This window comes from Pipistrellus kuhlii, unplaced genomic scaffold (genome assembly GCF_014108245.1).
Source record: "Pipistrellus kuhlii isolate mPipKuh1 unplaced genomic scaffold, mPipKuh1.p scaffold_m20_p_10, whole genome shotgun sequence".
Classification (NCBI taxonomy): domain Eukaryota; kingdom Metazoa; phylum Chordata; class Mammalia; order Chiroptera; family Vespertilionidae; genus Pipistrellus; species Pipistrellus kuhlii.
In genome coordinates, this window is record NW_023425405.1 from 18865420 (window position 1) to 18883138 (window position 17719).

The 17719-nt window shown below is 42.8% G+C and overlaps 1 protein-coding gene across 1 annotated transcript in view; it reads right to left on the reverse strand.

Annotated features, from left to right (window-relative positions):
* KIAA1549 (KIAA1549 ortholog) overlaps nt 1-17719 on the reverse strand; it is a 118175-nt gene that overhangs the window by 45495 nt on the left and 54961 nt on the right. Inside the window, exons 3-8 of the mRNA XM_045577198.1 lie at nt 16472-16560; nt 15023-15200; nt 13375-13502; nt 10874-11057; nt 9401-9460; nt 7440-7588 (exon numbers count right to left, since the gene is read on the reverse strand). Of these exons, the coding sequence (XP_045433154.1) occupies nt 7440-7588; nt 9401-9460; nt 10874-11057; nt 13375-13502; nt 15023-15200; nt 16472-16560 (788 nt within the window). The remainder of the gene's footprint in view (nt 1-7439; nt 7589-9400; nt 9461-10873; nt 11058-13374; nt 13503-15022; nt 15201-16471; nt 16561-17719) is intronic.

Here is a 17719-nt window from a genome sequence, read left to right on the forward strand (position 1 = left end):
AGGCTTCTGTGAGACACAAGGCCAGGAGGGTACACAGACACAGCTTGCCAATCCAGGAATCTACCAGGAAGCTCCAATGTGTCCTGGGAGGATGTGCCTGTCCTCCTAGCATCCACCACAAAGGCATATTATTCCTGGTTCTATCTAATTGCTTCTGGAATCTGTTAGTCTTTTCTCTCAGTTCTTCTGGGGCAGGGCTTCTCAACATTGGTACTGCCCCTGTTTCCCCGAAAATAAGACAGTGTCTTATATTAATTTTTTCTCCCAAAGTTGCACTAGGTCTTATTTTCAGGGGATGTCTTATCTTTCCATGTGCTAGGTCTTATTTTCAGGGAAACACTGTATTGCCATTTCGGTCCTTATAATTCTTAGATGTGAAGGTCTGTACGGAGCACTATAAGACATTCAGAAGCATCCCTTCCCTGTTCTTGCCAGAAGCCAGAGGTAACAGCCACGCTCTCCCTCAGCAGTGGTGACAAGCAGAACGTCTCCAGGCCATTGCCAAAACATGCCCTGGGAGGAGCAGAATCATCGCTGTTTGAGAACCACTGCTCTTGGGATAAAGACTCTCACACATTCTTTAAGACTCCGCCCTCAATAAGGATAGATCATTCAGAGAAATAATCAATAAGGAAACAGCAGATTTGAACAACACTACAGACCAAAGAAACCTGAGAGAGAGAGACATAAAATTACATCCAATGGCAGAATACACATTCAAGTGCACACAGAACATTTTCCAGGCTAGACCATATACTAGGCCACAAAAATAGTATCAACAAATGCAAGAAATTTTATCAATACTCTTTCCCATCCACAATAGTGAAATTAGAATCAATAATAGAAGGAAAGCTGGAAAATTCACAAATACGTGGAAATTAAACAACACACTCCTGAAACAACCAATGGACCAAAGAAAAGATCAAAAGAAAAATAAGAAAATGTCTTAAAACAAATGCAAGCAGAAACACAACATACCAAAACTTATGAGATGCAACAAAAACAGTTATAAGAAGAATGCTTATAGCTATAAATGTATACACCATGAAAAAAAAATATTTCAAATAAGCAACTCAAGGAACTACTAGTAGAATATGAAGAAAAAACTAAACCCAAAGTTAGCAGAAGGAAATAATAAAAATTATAGCAGAAATAAACCAAATAGAGAACAGGAAAACAAGAGATTAACAAAATGAGTTGGTTCTTTGAAAAGATAAACAAAATTAACAAATGTATAGCTACACTAACCAAGAAAAAGTGAGAGTTCTCAAAAATTATAAATGACAGAGAAGGTATTACAACATATACCACAGAAATAGAAAGGATCAAAAGAGACTACTATAAATAATTACACACCAACAAATTGGACAATCTAGAAGAAATGGATTAATTCCTAGAACCATACAAACTACCAAAACTAAATCATGAAGAAGCAGGATATCTGAACAGACCAGTAACAAGTAAAGAGATAGAAGCAATAATAAATAAATAAAAATTCCCAACAGAGAAAAGCCTAGGACCAGATGGGTCTCACTGACAAATTATACCAAACATTTAAAAAGAGTTAACACCAATCCTTCTCAAAAATTTCCCAACAATTGAAGAGAAGGGAATGCTCCCAAATCTATTTCATGAAGCCAACATTATCCTGATACCAAAGTCACTGTCAGAAAAGTAAACTAAAGATCAATATATCCAATGAACATAGATGCAAAATTTCTCAACAAAATACTAGCAAACCAAATTCAACAGCACATTAAGAGGATTATACACCATGATTAAGTAGGCTTCATCCCTGAAATGGAAGGATGGGTCAATCTCCTTGCGTCTCAGGGAGGAGTCAACATTTGCAAATCAATAAGTGATACATCACATTAATATATGAAAGCTAAAAATCATAAAATCATTCAATAGAAGTAGAAAAAGCATTTGACAAAATTCAACATTCATTCATGATTTTTTTTAAAAAACACAACTCTCAACAAACTGAGTATAGAAGGATCATACCTCAATACGGTAAAGGCCATATATGACAAATCCATAGCTAACATCATATTCAACCATGAAAGATTGAAAACTTTCTAAGACAAGGATACCTACCCACTCTCACTACTCCTATGCAACACAGTACAGAAAAGTCCTAGCCACAGCAATCAGGCAAGAAAAAGAAATAAAAGGCATCCAAATCAGAAAGGAAGATGTAAAATTGTCTCTGCTTGCAGATGACATGATCTTACATATTAAAAAACACCTAAAGACTACCAAAAAACTATTAAAATAAATGAATTCGTAAATTTGCAGGATACAAAATCATCACAATGAAATCAGTCATGTTTCTATAAACTAACAATGATCTATATGAAAAAGAAATAAAGAAAATAGCCCTAACGGGTGAACTCAAGGGTCCCAGGTTCAATTCTGGTCAAGGGCATGTACATTGGCTGCGAGCATATCCCCTATGGAGGTGTGTAAGAGGCAGTTGATCAATATTTCTCTCTCATTGATGTTTCTAACTCCCTCTCCCTCTCCCTTCCTCTCTGTAAAAAAAAAAAAAAAAAAAAACAATAAAATATATTTTTTTAAAAAAATAAATAAAAAAAATAGTGCCATTGATAATACCATCAAGAATAAGAAAATACTGCCGAAACCGGTTTGGCTCAGTGGATAGAGCGTCGGCCTGTGGACTGAGGGGTCCCGGGTTCGATTCCGGTCAAGAGCATGTACCTTGGTTGCGGGCCCATCCCCAGTGGGGGGTGTGCAGGAGGCAGCTGATCGGTGATTCTCTCTCATCGATGTTTCTAACTCTCTATCCCTCTCTCTTCCTCTCTGTGAAAAATCAATAAAATATATATATTTTTTAAAAGAATAAGAAAATACTTAGGAACAAATTTAGCCAAGTGAGTGAAAAATATGTACACTAAAAATTTTAAGACATTGATGATTGAAGAAAACACAAATAGAAAGATATCTAAAAAAATTAATATTGTTAAAATGTCCATATTATCCAAAGTAGAGATTCAATGCAATCCCTAACAAAATTCCAATGGCATTTTTTACAGAAATAGAGAAAATAATTTAAAACTTCATAGCAAACCACAAAAGACACTGCCGACCAAGGAGCCAAGAATACTCAATGGGAAAAGCTAGTCTCTTTGATTAATAGTGTTAAGAAAACCGGATATCCACATGCAAAAGAATAAAACTGGACCACTCACAAAATTAGTTCTTAATGGGAAGACTTAAGGGAAAGACCTGAAACCATGAAACAACGAAAAAAGCTCCTTAACACTGGTCTTGGAAAAGATTTTTTTAGATATGATACCCAAAGCACAAGCAACAAAAATAAAAATAAACAAGTGGAACTACATCCAACTAAGTACTTTCTAGACAGCAAAAGAAACAATCAACAAAAATGAAAAGGCAACCTATGGAGTGTGAGAAATATATGCAAATCATATATCTGATACAGGTATAATATCCAAAATATACAAGGAACTCATACATTTCAATAGAAAAAAAAAACTGAATAGACGTTTTTCCACAGAAGATATACAAATGCCAACAGACATAGGAAAAGGTGCTCAACATCTTAGTCATCAGAAAAATGCAAATCAAAACCACCATGAAGTATCACCTCATACCCATTAGAATAGCTAATATCAAAAAACAAGAGATAAGTGCTGGTAGGATGTTATAAAAAGGAACCCTAGTGCACTGTTGGTGGGAATAGAAGATGGTGCAGCCATTATGGAAAATAGTAAGGCAGTTCCTCCAAATTTTAAAAACAGGACTATCATATGATCCAGCAATTATACTTCTGAGTATTTATCCAAAGGAAATGAATTCACTATGTTAAAGAGGTATCTGCACCCTCATATCCACTGCAGCATTATTCACAACAGCCAAGACATGGAAGCAACATAAGTGTGTATGTATGGGTGAACAGACAAAGAAAATGAAGCATACATTAAAAAAAATGGAATAATATTCACCCATAAACATAGCAGGAAATCCTGTCATTTATAACAACCTGAATGGACCTTGACATCAATATGTCAAAGATACATACTGTATAATCTCATCTATATGTGGAATGTTAAAAAAAAAAAAAAGGCAACTCAGAAAGATTAGATTGGTGGCTTCCAGAAGCTGGGCCTGAGGGAAATGGGTAAAGGTTGTCAAAGGGAACCAACTTCCAGTTCTATGTCTGGGGATCTAAGATCCAGCATGGAGAATGCAGTTAATGATACTACGCTGTATACGTAAATGTTGCCAAGAGAAGAGATCTTACACGTTCTTACCACACACACACACACACACACACACACACACACACGTAACTATGAGCAAGGGGTGTACTAACTAACCTCACCATGGTAATCATTTAATCATTTCATAATATATACTTATATCACATCATCCCATTGCACATCTTACACAATGTCCTACATCAATTGTATCTCAATCAATACATAATTTGCTGGATCAAATAGTGCTTTGATTTGTTTCAAAATCAGTATCTCCCTGGTGTTCAGGATAGTCCTTTACATTAGCACTTCAGAAACTGGTACATTTGATACGTCACAGTTTTACATAAACAGAGCTTTCTATTCAGTTGCTATTTCTCATATTAATATGCAACGATTCCATTGCCCATTCAGACTCCAGCAGAAGGCCGACTGATGTTCTGAATAAGTGGACAACCATGACTCCGAGTCCTCTGTTTCATACACGCAGTTAGAATCTTTGGTCTCGACACCTGCTATTGGCTAAAGAGCTGCCGCTTCTCTAGCCACATGTAACACTGCTTTGCACTCCAGACACGGCTGCTGGACTCCCTCACTGCTGGAAACTTCTGGCCAATCAACAACTGCATGATTCCACTGCAAACACCTTCTTATATAAAGATCCTTAACAACACGGGTCCCAACCCTCCTCCCTGGAGAAACCATTTTTTATGCCTCTCCATCCTGAGGTGTGCTCATCTGTCCTGCCCCTGTGGTATCTCTAGACCAGTTACCCGACCACTTCTGTTCCCTAACCAGCCACACCTGTCCCTGAATGGTATTAATTTTCTATTCGCCTTCAGGATGACTATTAACAAAGGGCTACTAAAAAGCAAGTAGACTGGGGAGGGGGTGTGGTGGGAAGAGTCAACTGGGGAAAAAGGAGACATATGTAATCCTTTAACCAATAAAAATAAAAAGTAAAATAAAAAGCAAGTCGATTACACCCTTACGTCCCTCCACCTATGTGCCTATTTATTCCATCAAAATGTTCTGATACATTTTAGAAATGGTTTCTTCTCAGTAACCATTTTTCTAATTTCCAGTGATACCCACCTTAAAGATTCTACAGAGCTTGTCTGATCCAAAAATAACAGTCAGTAAAAGCTAATTCCAGCATCTTTTCTGGATGAACTCTTATCAGGCTTATAGCTGGAATCCATGCAACTATGGTGTGATAGAGTCATCATTTTGGGTAACATTTTCAATTTCATTTTTAAAGTTATTTTCTGATTAAAATCACACGTTCACTATAGAAATTTTGAAAAGCACGAAGGAAAATGTATAATGAGTAAAATGAAAATCACCTCAAATTCAACCAACCAAACAGAATCACTGTAAATGATTTTGACATATTTCCTTCCATTAATTTTTTTCATGGGTTTTACATTATTATTTGGATTAAATTGCATATATTCTTTTATAGCCTCTCTTCACTTGAAGATTTTTCTATATTGCTCACTAATTCAAAAAAATGACAATGGCTGCACAATATTCCAACATAGAAAAAGTCATGACCATCTATTTACCCATTTCCCAGATGCTGGGCATTTAGATTACTTTAATCCTGTCACTTGTACAAATACATCTGAAGAGTCCTGCTCTGCACATAAGTCCTTGTCTCAAACACAGATGAGAAGCAAGGCATGGTTTCTAAGCAAGCCATTGAATGCCACCATTACCATGGGGTGGCATGGTTAATGTTCACAAACCCAATATTCCTTACTGAGCCTTCCAATCTAATGTAGCACCACATCATGTCATGTGCTGGTGCTTTATAACTGCACTGTGTGCATTTATTAACCTCTACCCAGACCATGAGCTCTATGAAGCCAGGGTTATTGAGTAAGGCCAACCTTTTATAATTCATTTTCATTTTTATTTATTTTATATTCACATATATTTGTTTTACAGTTATGTTAATTAATATTACTCTCAATTTTTTTTTAGTTTTTTAAGTTCCTCTATATTCTTTTTTTTTTTTTTTAATCCTCACCCAAAGGTATTTTTCCATTGATTTTTTTTTAATACAACCCTATTTATTTGAGAGAGGAAGGGGGAGAAAGAGAAAGATAGAAACATCAATGATGGGAGGAAATCATTGATTGGCTGTCCCCTGCATATTGGTCCGAGCCTGCAATGCAGGCATATACCCTTGACTGGAATTGAACCTGGGACCCTTCGGTACGCAGGCCGACGCTCTATTCACTGAGCCAAACCGGCTAGGACAAGTTCCTCTAAATTCTATGGCACCTGGCAAAGGCACTATTTTAGAAACCTAAGCATCACCTCTGTGGAAGGGGAAATAAAGAGCAATGCTTACAGGGGGAAACCTGGTAAAAGAGATGGGGGACAATGATGCTAGCTCTAGTCCAACAAACCCCCCCTCCCACTCCACCCAAGCATCAGTTCTCCATTCTTCCCTCTAATGCTGCTAAACCATCAACCTCCCACCCCGACATGTCTGGGTTCCACCCTGGTTTCCTGTCTGGAACGCCACAGTCCTAAATATCCCATTTTCCTAGCTCTGCAAGCGGCAGTCGGTAAAGGAAAATTCCAAAATAACATTAATGCACCTTGAGATGGAATATATCACAGCCCCAACCTCCAACTCACTGTGAGCCTGTGCACTTGAAACTGGGTCACTTTCTGACTCAAATGGATCTGTCATTTGTAACCTCTCTGCCAAGTGACAGGGTAAAGAACATCTGGGCAATATGAGACAACCAGGGGTGGCAGGAGGAGGCAGGAGGAGGCGCCAGAATAGAGGGCAGGACATTTTCCTCTTTCGGATCTCTTATGTATGGCCTGTTCCCGATGAACGGTTCTCTCTGTGATGCTATGAGTAACGTTACCATTCTACAACTGATTCCATTCTGGGCGTTAAAAAATTACTTTCTGAAAAATAAGGTCATCTGATGGCAATCCACTAACACAATCCTCTCGCTGTGCTCCCCATACGGTCCATTCCTGTACCGACCCCCTCCTGAGGACTCGGGAAATATGTGTCTAGACTCTGGTTGAACTGAAATGCTACTCCACTCAGGTGCCACCTTACTATAGCCATCCACCTCAACCAGAATTTCCTCCTTTGCATGAAAACAGGGGACAGCGTCAGCCTGCTCTCCCCCCTCTCCTCGGGCCTCCCAGTACCTGCACCACGCTGTTCCCGGCCGCCACGGTGGCCCTGCGCCACACCCGCCTCCGGGCAGACGCCTCGCTCAGCAGCTGGGCCAGCTTGCGCTCCATCTCGGCTGGAAACACTTCGTTCTGCAGCTGCTTCTCCACGACGCCCAGGAGCACTGCATTCAAATGGAAACACACACGGGCCCCACAGCGCGTCAGCGGTGGAGGGAAACACGGGGGAGTGTGTAGAGAACGTGGCACAGGGCTCCTGTAAACTGCCAATCCCTAGAGCAGCAGAGATTTCCAACCTTTTCCAACTCATGGCACCCATAAACTAATGACTAAAATTCTGCAATAGGGCAATCTGAAGGTAAAAAAATTAGTGTAATTTTGACTCATTCACACCAGACGGCTGTTGCTGTCAGTTGTTTATTTGAGGGGAAAGAGGTCAGTGCCCCTGACTAAATAAGCATGAGTACTGCATGCTTTTTTTGTTTTTGTTTTTGTTTTTTAATATATTTTATTGATTTTGTACAGAGAGGAAGGGAGAGAGATACAGAGTTAGAAACATCGATGAGAGAGAGTCATCAATCAGCTGCTTCTTGCACACCTACTGGGGATATGCCCACAACCAAGGTACATGCCCTTGACCGGAATCGAACCCAGGACCTTTCAGTCCCCAAGCCGACGCTCTATACATTGAGCCAAACCGGTTTCGGCGAGTACTGCATGTTTTAAAAATTCTTGCCAAAACTGGTTTGGCTCAGTGGATAGTGTTGGCCTGCAGACTGAAGGGTCCCAGGTTCAATTCTAGTCAAGGGCATGTGCCTTGGTTGTGGGCACATCCACAGTAGGGGGTGTGTAAAAGGCAGCTGATGTTTCTAGCTCTCTATCCCTCTCCTTTCCTGTAAAAATTCAATAAAAAATAAAAAATAAAAATAAAGAAGGGGGGTAAAGCGAGGGAGAATCCCGGAAGCGCTGCTCACGGGCCTTGTCTACAGTTCCCAGCTCCATGTGTCACAAGGCCTGATGGCCAGAAATCCCAGAAGCTCAGGGATGCACAGGGGCTTTGGGACCACGAGGGCCTGCCCAAGATCAAGCATTTTATCTGCACTTATTTTCAAGATTTCTGGAAATGGCTTACATTCATATCTTGTCTCATAAACTGACTCGAGATAAGGTGCCTGTCTTCAGACATCTGCTGTAAACAAGATTATCTAAGCAGACAATCTGCCAGATTTTCTGCTCAGCCAGCACTGGCTCAAATCCCCTGAAACAGGACCATGGGCAAGCCAGTGAGCCACTATGGAAACTATCTGGGAAATGAGACCACGGTACCAGGCAGAGGTGGGGCCTCTGCATGGAATGCTGTATGTGAAGCAAGGAGGACCTGCAGGGTCAGGAACGCGTCCACGGTGACTGTCACCATCCGTGTGCCTCCTCCTGTGACTAGCTCCTCACGGTGCTGCCCACACTCTGGGCGCCCATGAGCAGGTTATCACCTCTTACACTTCCATATAACCAGGTTAGGACGTCTCGTTAGCAACGCCATCGATGAAAATCTCTGACCCAGGTCTCTACGACTTTAAAAAAAAGGTTTCTATTTGCTCACCAAGTTACCTTACTTGTCCTTATAAAACCAAACACATAAAGACTTTTAGAGAAAGAAAAAGAAAGAAGAAAAAAGATCCTTGCTTCAGAGCCTCATCCTATTCTGGGTCAGAATACTGTCGGTTCCTGTTAAGGCTGCCCTAGACTTGATATGTTGAATTTTAGAGAAAGCCAACCCTTTTTGGGCCATAACTCAGTGGGACACATTCCACAGTCAAATCTAAATCCCTTTCTCATTCATTCTTTGCCAAGAACTTAAGGTACATTTTGCCCTGAATTTAGGACTGAGAAACAGGAAAGGCACAATCATTCTTAATATCCCTGCACAGACTTCTTATTATTCCAGTTCCCAAAATATGGTGTAACGTTAAACATACCTGTTCTTACCCAGGAGGACTTCAACAACTGAGACAGGTTGAGCTGCGGGTACTGGAAGGCTACAAAAAGGAAAGAGTTAGGGAAGGAGACACATCGGTAAAAAACGGTCAGAAAGGACACACTGGGTGAGTCACAGGAGGCTGCCTTTCCTATATGATTTAGCACTAAACATGGAAGAAGAAAATGCCAGGCAAGCGTGAAGGTGTGTGGACAGTCAACAGTCTCTGAGCACATTAGTTCCGAGGAGAAAGAGGGCAAAAAGAAATGAAGAACTTGCTCCAGTGACATCGTGGGACACCACTTCCCAGGATCACCCGCACGAAAAGCCATTGCTCCAGAGCCGTGGTCGGAAAACTGCGGCTCACGAGCCACATGCAGCTCTTTGGCCCCTTGAGTGTGGCTCTTCCACAAAATGCCACGGCCTGGGCGAGTCTATTTTGAAGAAGTGGCGTTAGAAGTTGTTTTAAAAAGTTGGCTCTCCAAAGAAATTTCAATCGTTGTACTGTTGATATTTGGCTCTGTTGAAGAATGAGTTTGCCGACCACTGCTCCAGAGCAATGAGTTTTCACACGGTGTTCCTCGGCCCTGGGTTTCCCAGCAGTGACTCAGGGCCAAGCGACCCTCGTGCTGGCTCGTGTGGGGCAGACCAGGCGTACACTTATTATCCAGCATATTACTGTACCCACATCTTCACATGCACAGCTGCTGAAAGTTGCTCGATGTAAATAACGATTATATCCCTGTCTACTGCTTCATTTGACAAGTTATCTTTAGTATTTAATTAACAGTACACTAAATACATGAAGAATCACTAGACCATTTGGCTGCTCCATTTTGGAAAAAAAAAAAAAATTTTTTTTTTTTTTTGGCCTGACTTCAACTCCGGATTCTACTGATTTTTTTTTCATGTTCATTTTTTTGTTTTGTTTTGGAAGTAAATGTCTCTTCCTCCCCCATCCCCCTCCATTTGCACTGTGAATCTAATTGCCAGGAAGAAAAGTTGGTTGGTTTGTTTTTTAAGCATGCACAAAATAAAAAGTCCCTCTTTTTGGGGCCTGGTTTTATGGGCTTTGACAAATGCACAGAGTCATGTAACCACCACCACAATAAAGACATAGAACAATCTCATCACCACCACCACCCTCAACCCCCGCAAAAAAACGCTTCCTGCTAGCCTTTTTGATTTAACTTTCCTCCCACCTCTCGCCCCTGGCGACCAGAGATCTGTTCCCCATCGCTTTTGCAGAATTGGCTTAATCTTTAATAGCACCTCATTTCTCTGAACAGAGAAAAAAAAAATAAGGCCAGGGTGAGGAGGGCTCTGGAGGCCCACCCTGGCTTGATTCTGAGACGTTCCAGTGGTATCTGATTTATGGTCTGGATTTCAGCTAAGCATTTTCATTTGAGCAGAAGCGGGCCACCAACCAAACGCTCACAGCGGCCTCCCGACGCCGCCCGAAGGCGGTACTCACGCTCGGCGATCTGGAGCACCGGGTACCCCAGGTAGAAGCTGAACTCCACCACGCTCAAGTTCCTGAGCAGCTCGCTCACTTGCGTCCCATTCCAGAAGCCCCGCGCGCCTTTCACAGCGAAGACGATGTTCACGGGGCCCCGGCGAGGCGCCAGCCTGGGCGAGCCCACGGTGATATTCAGGATCTGAAAGAGGGAAGTCAGAAGCAGCTTCTGAAATAAAGGAAAACGGCCTGCTGAGCGCCTGACTATGATTTCTCTCTCACAATTTCTCTCATGGATTTCCCCCCCCCCCAAAAAAAAAGAGGGAACATTTTTTAGCCCTAGCCGTGTGGCTCAATTGGTTGGAGCACTGTCCTGTACACCAAAAGGTTACAGGTTCAATTCCTGGTCAAGGCACACACCTAGGCTGTGGGTTCAATCCCCTGTAGGGGGCGTGTACAGGAGGCAACTGAGTGATGTTTCTCTCTCACATCAATGTCTCTCTCTCCCTCTCCTCCCCTCCTACCCCTCCAAATCAATAACCATATCCGTGGATGAGGATTAAAAAAAAAAAGAGGGAACATTTTGAAAGGAAGAGTAACGGGTTTCAACGGCCTGGTTCCCTTTTGCAATACGTTAACTCCTCAGGATACTGACAATGTTTTTCACATTAAGTGATGAACTGAGCACATGCATCTATATAGTCCCCTCCTCTCCCCCTCCCATCCTAGATCCCACAGAAAGAACAATAAAGCTGAACAAAGAAGCGGGAGTCCACAACAGCACTGAGAACGGAAGAAAACCCGAGATTCTGTCAAATTTCTGGGAAATGGAGAGGCTGGGATATGCTGATAGAAACGAGAACGGAGTGACCAGGAACACAGGCTCCACGGCTGGGAGCCAGGAGAACCCAGAGCCTGTTGCCACAATTAATTAAAGGCCCAGTGCCCAGGAGCCCAGTCAATGTCCTTCCTCCTCTTCCCTTTCTAACAGCCACACCCAGGCCAACATAGAGATGCTAACAGCAGCCGCGCCTCCACCAAAATAGCTCAAAGCACTGCCCCCTAAGGACAGTGAGCTCCCCGCCTGAGAAGACCGCCTGAGAAGACCGAGAGATTTTACCAAAGGTTAGATCCCTAAGCAAAGGTGGGCACACAGGAGAGACAATGAAAGAAAAAGCAGCTCTGCCTTGACAAATACAAATACGCTCCATTCCAGGGCACAACTTCCTTATCTTGAACTGGTGACAAGGGTCCCAGGCTGCTGTCTCTGACCACTCAAGTCCCCAGAGAGAAGCCCACCGCCAACAGAGTATGCCCAGTGCCTAGTGCTCTACCGAATCTCCCTTCAGGACACAAGGCTGACACAGAAACAGACCCAATAGCGGAAGGGGAAAGCCAAATAAGCTGCCAAAATTAATCACCTGCTCCTTCATTCCAACACCAACCAACCAATGGTCTCCAGGCATTTACAGAAAACAGATAGCACAAAAGAAAAGAACCAAGACTGACACAGGACAATGGCTGCAAAGAAAATAAAGATAACCTAGCAAACAGAAGACAACTTTATTTAAAATATATATTTGTACTGATATCAGAGAGGAAGGGGGGGAAAGGGAGAGAGGGAAAAAGAGAAGGAGAGAGAGAGAGGAGGGGGAGACACATCAATGATGAGAGAATAATAAATCGGATTGAGCCCACAACTCAGGCTTGTGCCCTGACCAGGAATCAAACCCAAAGGCAACTTTTAAAAAACTCTAATGTTCTCAGAGACTTTCAAGGTGACATTATATCCTCATATGAGGTAATCCTGCATCATTGCAGGAAAGGCTGAAATTTAAATTTTTTTACAAAGGAGCAAAGAACAATGAAAAAAGTGATGGCTAAAAGAAAATTCAATTCAATAGAGATTGAGTAACATAATATGATAAACACAATTGAAGAGTAAATTGATGACCTGGAGGCCAAAGTTTAGAAAATCTGTAAAAATAGGAGATTATAAAAAAAAGATTAAAAATATAAGAAGTATAAAAAGTGAACCCCGGAGAATCAAAATCTACTTACTATGAATTCCAGAAAGAGGACACAAAGAAGATGGAGGAAAAAATATCAAAGAAATATAAAAATATCAGCAGTTTCCATAGAATACATACAAAGCCTGTTCTTTGATTAGTAGCTGGCCTCTCTGTCTTTAAGGGAAGCACTGCCTTCCTGGTATGCCACAATAGGAAACAACAGTTTATTTAGGCATTACCCCCACTGGATATGCTGTAAGTTGACATGGTTCCTTTTTAAAACATTCCTCAATCTTCTGCATATACTCATCTCTCCTCAGCTCAGCATATCTGAGCTCCCTGGTTAAGCTACTCCAAAGCCAAGGAAAGAGATCAGCCCAGATCCACGTGAATGGAATTCCCTCCACTAGAGGGAATTAACAAAAGTTAAGTGCAGCTTCAACCGAACATGAAACTAGCCTCTTTAAAGGCTAAAGCACCTTGTTCTGCATCCGGTGCTGCTCTCACCTGCACCGTGAGGTTATACGTGCTCTGGTGTCTCTTCACTTCGGAGAGCGCGATCATCAGGCCCTTCTCGATGCGCTGGGTGAAACTGCAGAAGCCAGTATCCACACTCGGAGGCACAAACTGAAGGACTGGAAGAAACCACAGGCCCATGAGCAATGCATTTCGTTAGTATCAAGGAGGAAGGAGAGGGAGAAATAGTATCTACATCAACTAGTTCATCTATAAACAGGATTAAGTTCTATGATGCGTTGTTTTTTTTGTTTTTTGTTTTTGGGTTTTTTTTGATGATGCGTTGTTTTTTATGTATGTCATGGAACTGCAGAAAGCCATCTCTGCTACAAATGAAAATATGCAATGTGAAAGTGACGTCATTTTTAAATGAGAAAATACTTCACTGATAGAAACATTTCAAATATATATGAACTAGAGGCCCAGTGCACGAATTCATGTACGGGTGGGGTCCGGCCGGCCAGGCCCCAATCGGGTCAGATCGGGGCTGGGCCTGTCAGGAGATGGTAGGAGGTTGGACGGCTGGTCCACCCCGATTGGGGCCTGATCAGGGCTGGGCTGATGGGGGGAAGGGGCTGTGGGAAATTGGCTAGCAGGCCCTGCCCTATAGGAGTTTGGAGGCCAATTGGGAGTGGGGCCAGCCATGGGGAGGGGCTTTGTGTAGTGGGCCGGTTGGTCCCACCCCTGAATGGGGTAAGAGGTGCCAATTGGGGGGCCAAGAGCCATGGGAAGGGGCCATGGATGGTTGGCCAGCTGGCCCTGCTCCTGATGGGTTGGAGGACCTATCGGGGGCATGGCCAACCAGGAGGAGGGTCTGCAGGAGGCTGGTCACCCAACCCTGCCCCTGCCTCTGTCTGCTTGTCCAATCACCCCTAACCTCTCTGCATGCCTGCCTGATTGCCCCTAACTGCCCTCTCCTGCCAGTCTGATCTTGCCCCCAATTGCCTTCCCCTGCAGGCCTGATATCACCCCCCAACTGCTCTCTCCTGCCAACCTGATCGTCCCTAACCGCCCTCCTCTGCCAGCCTGACCTCAACCCCAACTGCCCTTCCCTGCAGGCCTGATCTCACCCCCGATGGCCATCCCCTGCCAGCCTGAGCCAGCCAGGGTGTGTGGAAAGCTTGGCTTCCTCTATCACCTGGGAAACCCAAGCCTCCCTCCTGCTTTCTCTGTGGCCACAGCCATCTTGGCTGGGTTAATTTGCATATTTGCTCTGATTGGCTATTGGGTGGGGCTAGCGGGTGGGGCTTGTGTATAGCAGAGTTATGGTGAATTTGTATAATGCTTTTATTATATAGGATATATCACAGAATTGTACATATGAAACTTTTATTAACAAATATCACCCCAATAAATTTAATGAAAAAAATAAAATACTGTGAGAGGAGGGGATGTAGATGGGAGTGTGGATGTAACAAGGAGTTGAAAATTGTTGAAAATTGTTGAAACTGTATAAGAGGTGCAAGGGGTTCATTAAACTATTCTGTGTACGGTTGTATATGCTAGAACTTTTCCATAATAATAGTTTTGAAAATTTAAATAAATTTTTAAACATCTTCCCCAAATTAAAAAAAAAAAAAAAAATTAAAAAAGTGAAATTCTATTTACAAGTCAAAACCTTTATGGACAGAGTTCTCACCCGTTTGAACTTGGAACCTGGACTCCGGCACGAGGAAGGAAGGTTTCACAGCCAGGATTAAAGGAGTTTGGTCACGTACAAGTTTACTATTTATAAGCACATTTATGACTGATATTGCCGTGTAAACGAAAGGACCAGATGTTACCAGAAAAGTGAAGTCAGCGAACAGTTCATAAACCTATGAAAATAAAAAAGACAAAAGATAATAATTATCAAATTATCTAACCAAATTACCATCAACTAAATGTACAGGAAATTGTATTGAATAGAAAAATAATAAAGTAATATAAAAAAATAAATAGCTAGTTTTAAGCGAAGGGCTGGTGCTTCGCAGACATTCAAGATTTTATTTTAGTAATTACTTTTGCACATCTGCTATCCTTCTCAAGTAGCACAAACTTACAAGAGCAAGGACGACGAGAAAGAACAGCAAGCAACATGAACTGAGTAAGGAGTTATGGAGAATTCAGAGTGTTTGTTATATTTAAACCACATATAAAGAAATAGTTATGCCGAGACCGGTTTGGCTCAGTGGTAGAGCGTCGGTCTGCAGACTGAAGGGTCCCAGGTTCGATTCCGGTCAAGGGCATGTACATTGGTTGCGGGCACATCCCTGGTGGGGGATGTGCAGGAGGCGGCTGGTTGATGTTTCTCTCTCATAGATGGTTCTAGCTCTCTATCTCTCTCCCTTCCTCTCTGTAAAATATCAATAAAATATTTTTTTTAAAAGAAAGAAAGAAATAGTTATTCTATTGAGCAGTGTTGTCAAAAAGAAATATTTGAGCCCCATTTGCAACTGTAAAGCTTCTAGGAGTCATACAAAAAAAAAAAAAAAAGAGAGAGATGAAATTAATTTTAAAGACATTTTACTTAACTCAAAATATCTTACATATCATTTGAATGTAAATTATGAGTGAGATATTTTACATTCCTTTTTCCACTAAGTCTTTACTAGTAAAATCCCATGATATTTGGCACTGACAGTCCACCTCAATTCAGACAAGCCCCATTTCATTTGCTCGGTAGCCACCTGTGGCTCATGGCTCCCATTGGGAAGGTGAGGGGGGTCTCAGTGTGGTGTCAGAGCTCAAGACGGGGAGAGGAGGCATTAGCACAGTATCCGCCATAAAACACCTGGAAATTCACCTCTGTCTCACTGAATGTACAGAAACACGGATACGCACTCTCTTTAAAATCTAATTTAAACTCTACTCCTAGTCCTTTCATGTAAATCAAGAGAAGCACAACCGTTAGGGTCATCACCCCAAACGCTTGTCTTAGAGCCCTTTTGTTCCAACTCTGCCAAGACAACCCTCTAACGGGGCCAGGATCATCCATTAGAGGGACGCGCTGGCAGAGCTGGGGAAGGAAGGGAAGAGAACGTTCCACGACCCTGTCACGTGCCTTCCCCCGGGCTCCCGCGTCAGAGTCTCCTCGGCAGGGACCCACCTTGAGCTCCACGGCGCGGTTGAAGTGGATTCTCAGCACCTCCTTGATGGACGTGATGATGTACTCCTGCACGGCTCTCCTGGCCAGCACTGCGGATCGAAGCCGACACCCGGACCAGGTTAGTGTCATCACCCTGCTGGGCCCCGGGCAGAGCCTGGGCTGTGCCCACGTGTGGCAGCAGCTCCACAAAAGTCGTTTTGTAAATAAGGCCTCGGCGAAGGAAAACCATAGTGGACCTCGAAGGTACCACCAGGTCACCAGGTCAACCATGCACAGCATCAGCTCCACATGCTAAGAAAACCCTCCACTCCTTGCCTCAGTGGGTGAGACCAGGAATCAGACTCTGTGGCCCAGCCGAGGGCAGAGAGCATGGAGGTCTCATGGTCAATAATACTCGAGTTCCTTCAGCATCTCATAAATGTCCTAACAAAGCGAAGTCATTCAAGGTGCTGTTGTATGACTCTGAATAGGCCCCATGACCCACCACCACATCCTCCAGCTTCTCAAATTAATCAGAGTAAGATCTAAAACTATAACACTGGGATATGAGTTCAATAATCTTTGGGGGGAGGGAAGGATCATCAACAGAGACCTTCTGGTTTCTCCAAATTCCTCAGAGCCGTTAGAGATGAGAAAGCTCCTGAGGAGGCCTGGGGCCAGGCCATCCCTGGGTGAGAAGGGCAGCCTCACCCCCTACCGGATACATGTGGTCAGTGCCTTCCTGCAAGTCCATCATGAATCCATGGAGATTCACTCTTGGTTTTATTACAGAGTTCTCTAGAAAGAACCCTTTCAGAGGACAAAGAATCACCTTAACCCTCTTTTTCTCTGATACGTAATTACAAGAAAACAAACAACCAACCCAAAAACCCAAATCTAAATGAAGATCCTAAATGAGAAGACACCTCCTGTGGGTTACAATGATCACTGAGAGCGGAAGATGGCACTCATCTCCACTTAAAAACACCACGTAACAGTATGGGTACTTTTGCACGTTTACTAAAACGGTTCAAGTGTACATTTACAACGGGTGAATTTTACACTAATAAAAATGCATGCATCCCTGCCCAGCCTGTGTAGTCCAGTGGTTGAGGGTCGACCTATAAACTAGGAGGTCACAGTTTGATTCCCGGGCAGGGGACATACCCAGGTTGTGGGCTCAATCACCTGTGCAGGAGGCAGCTGATCAATAATTCTTTCTCACCATTGATGTTTCTTTCTCTCTCCCTCCCCCCCTCCTCTCTTTGA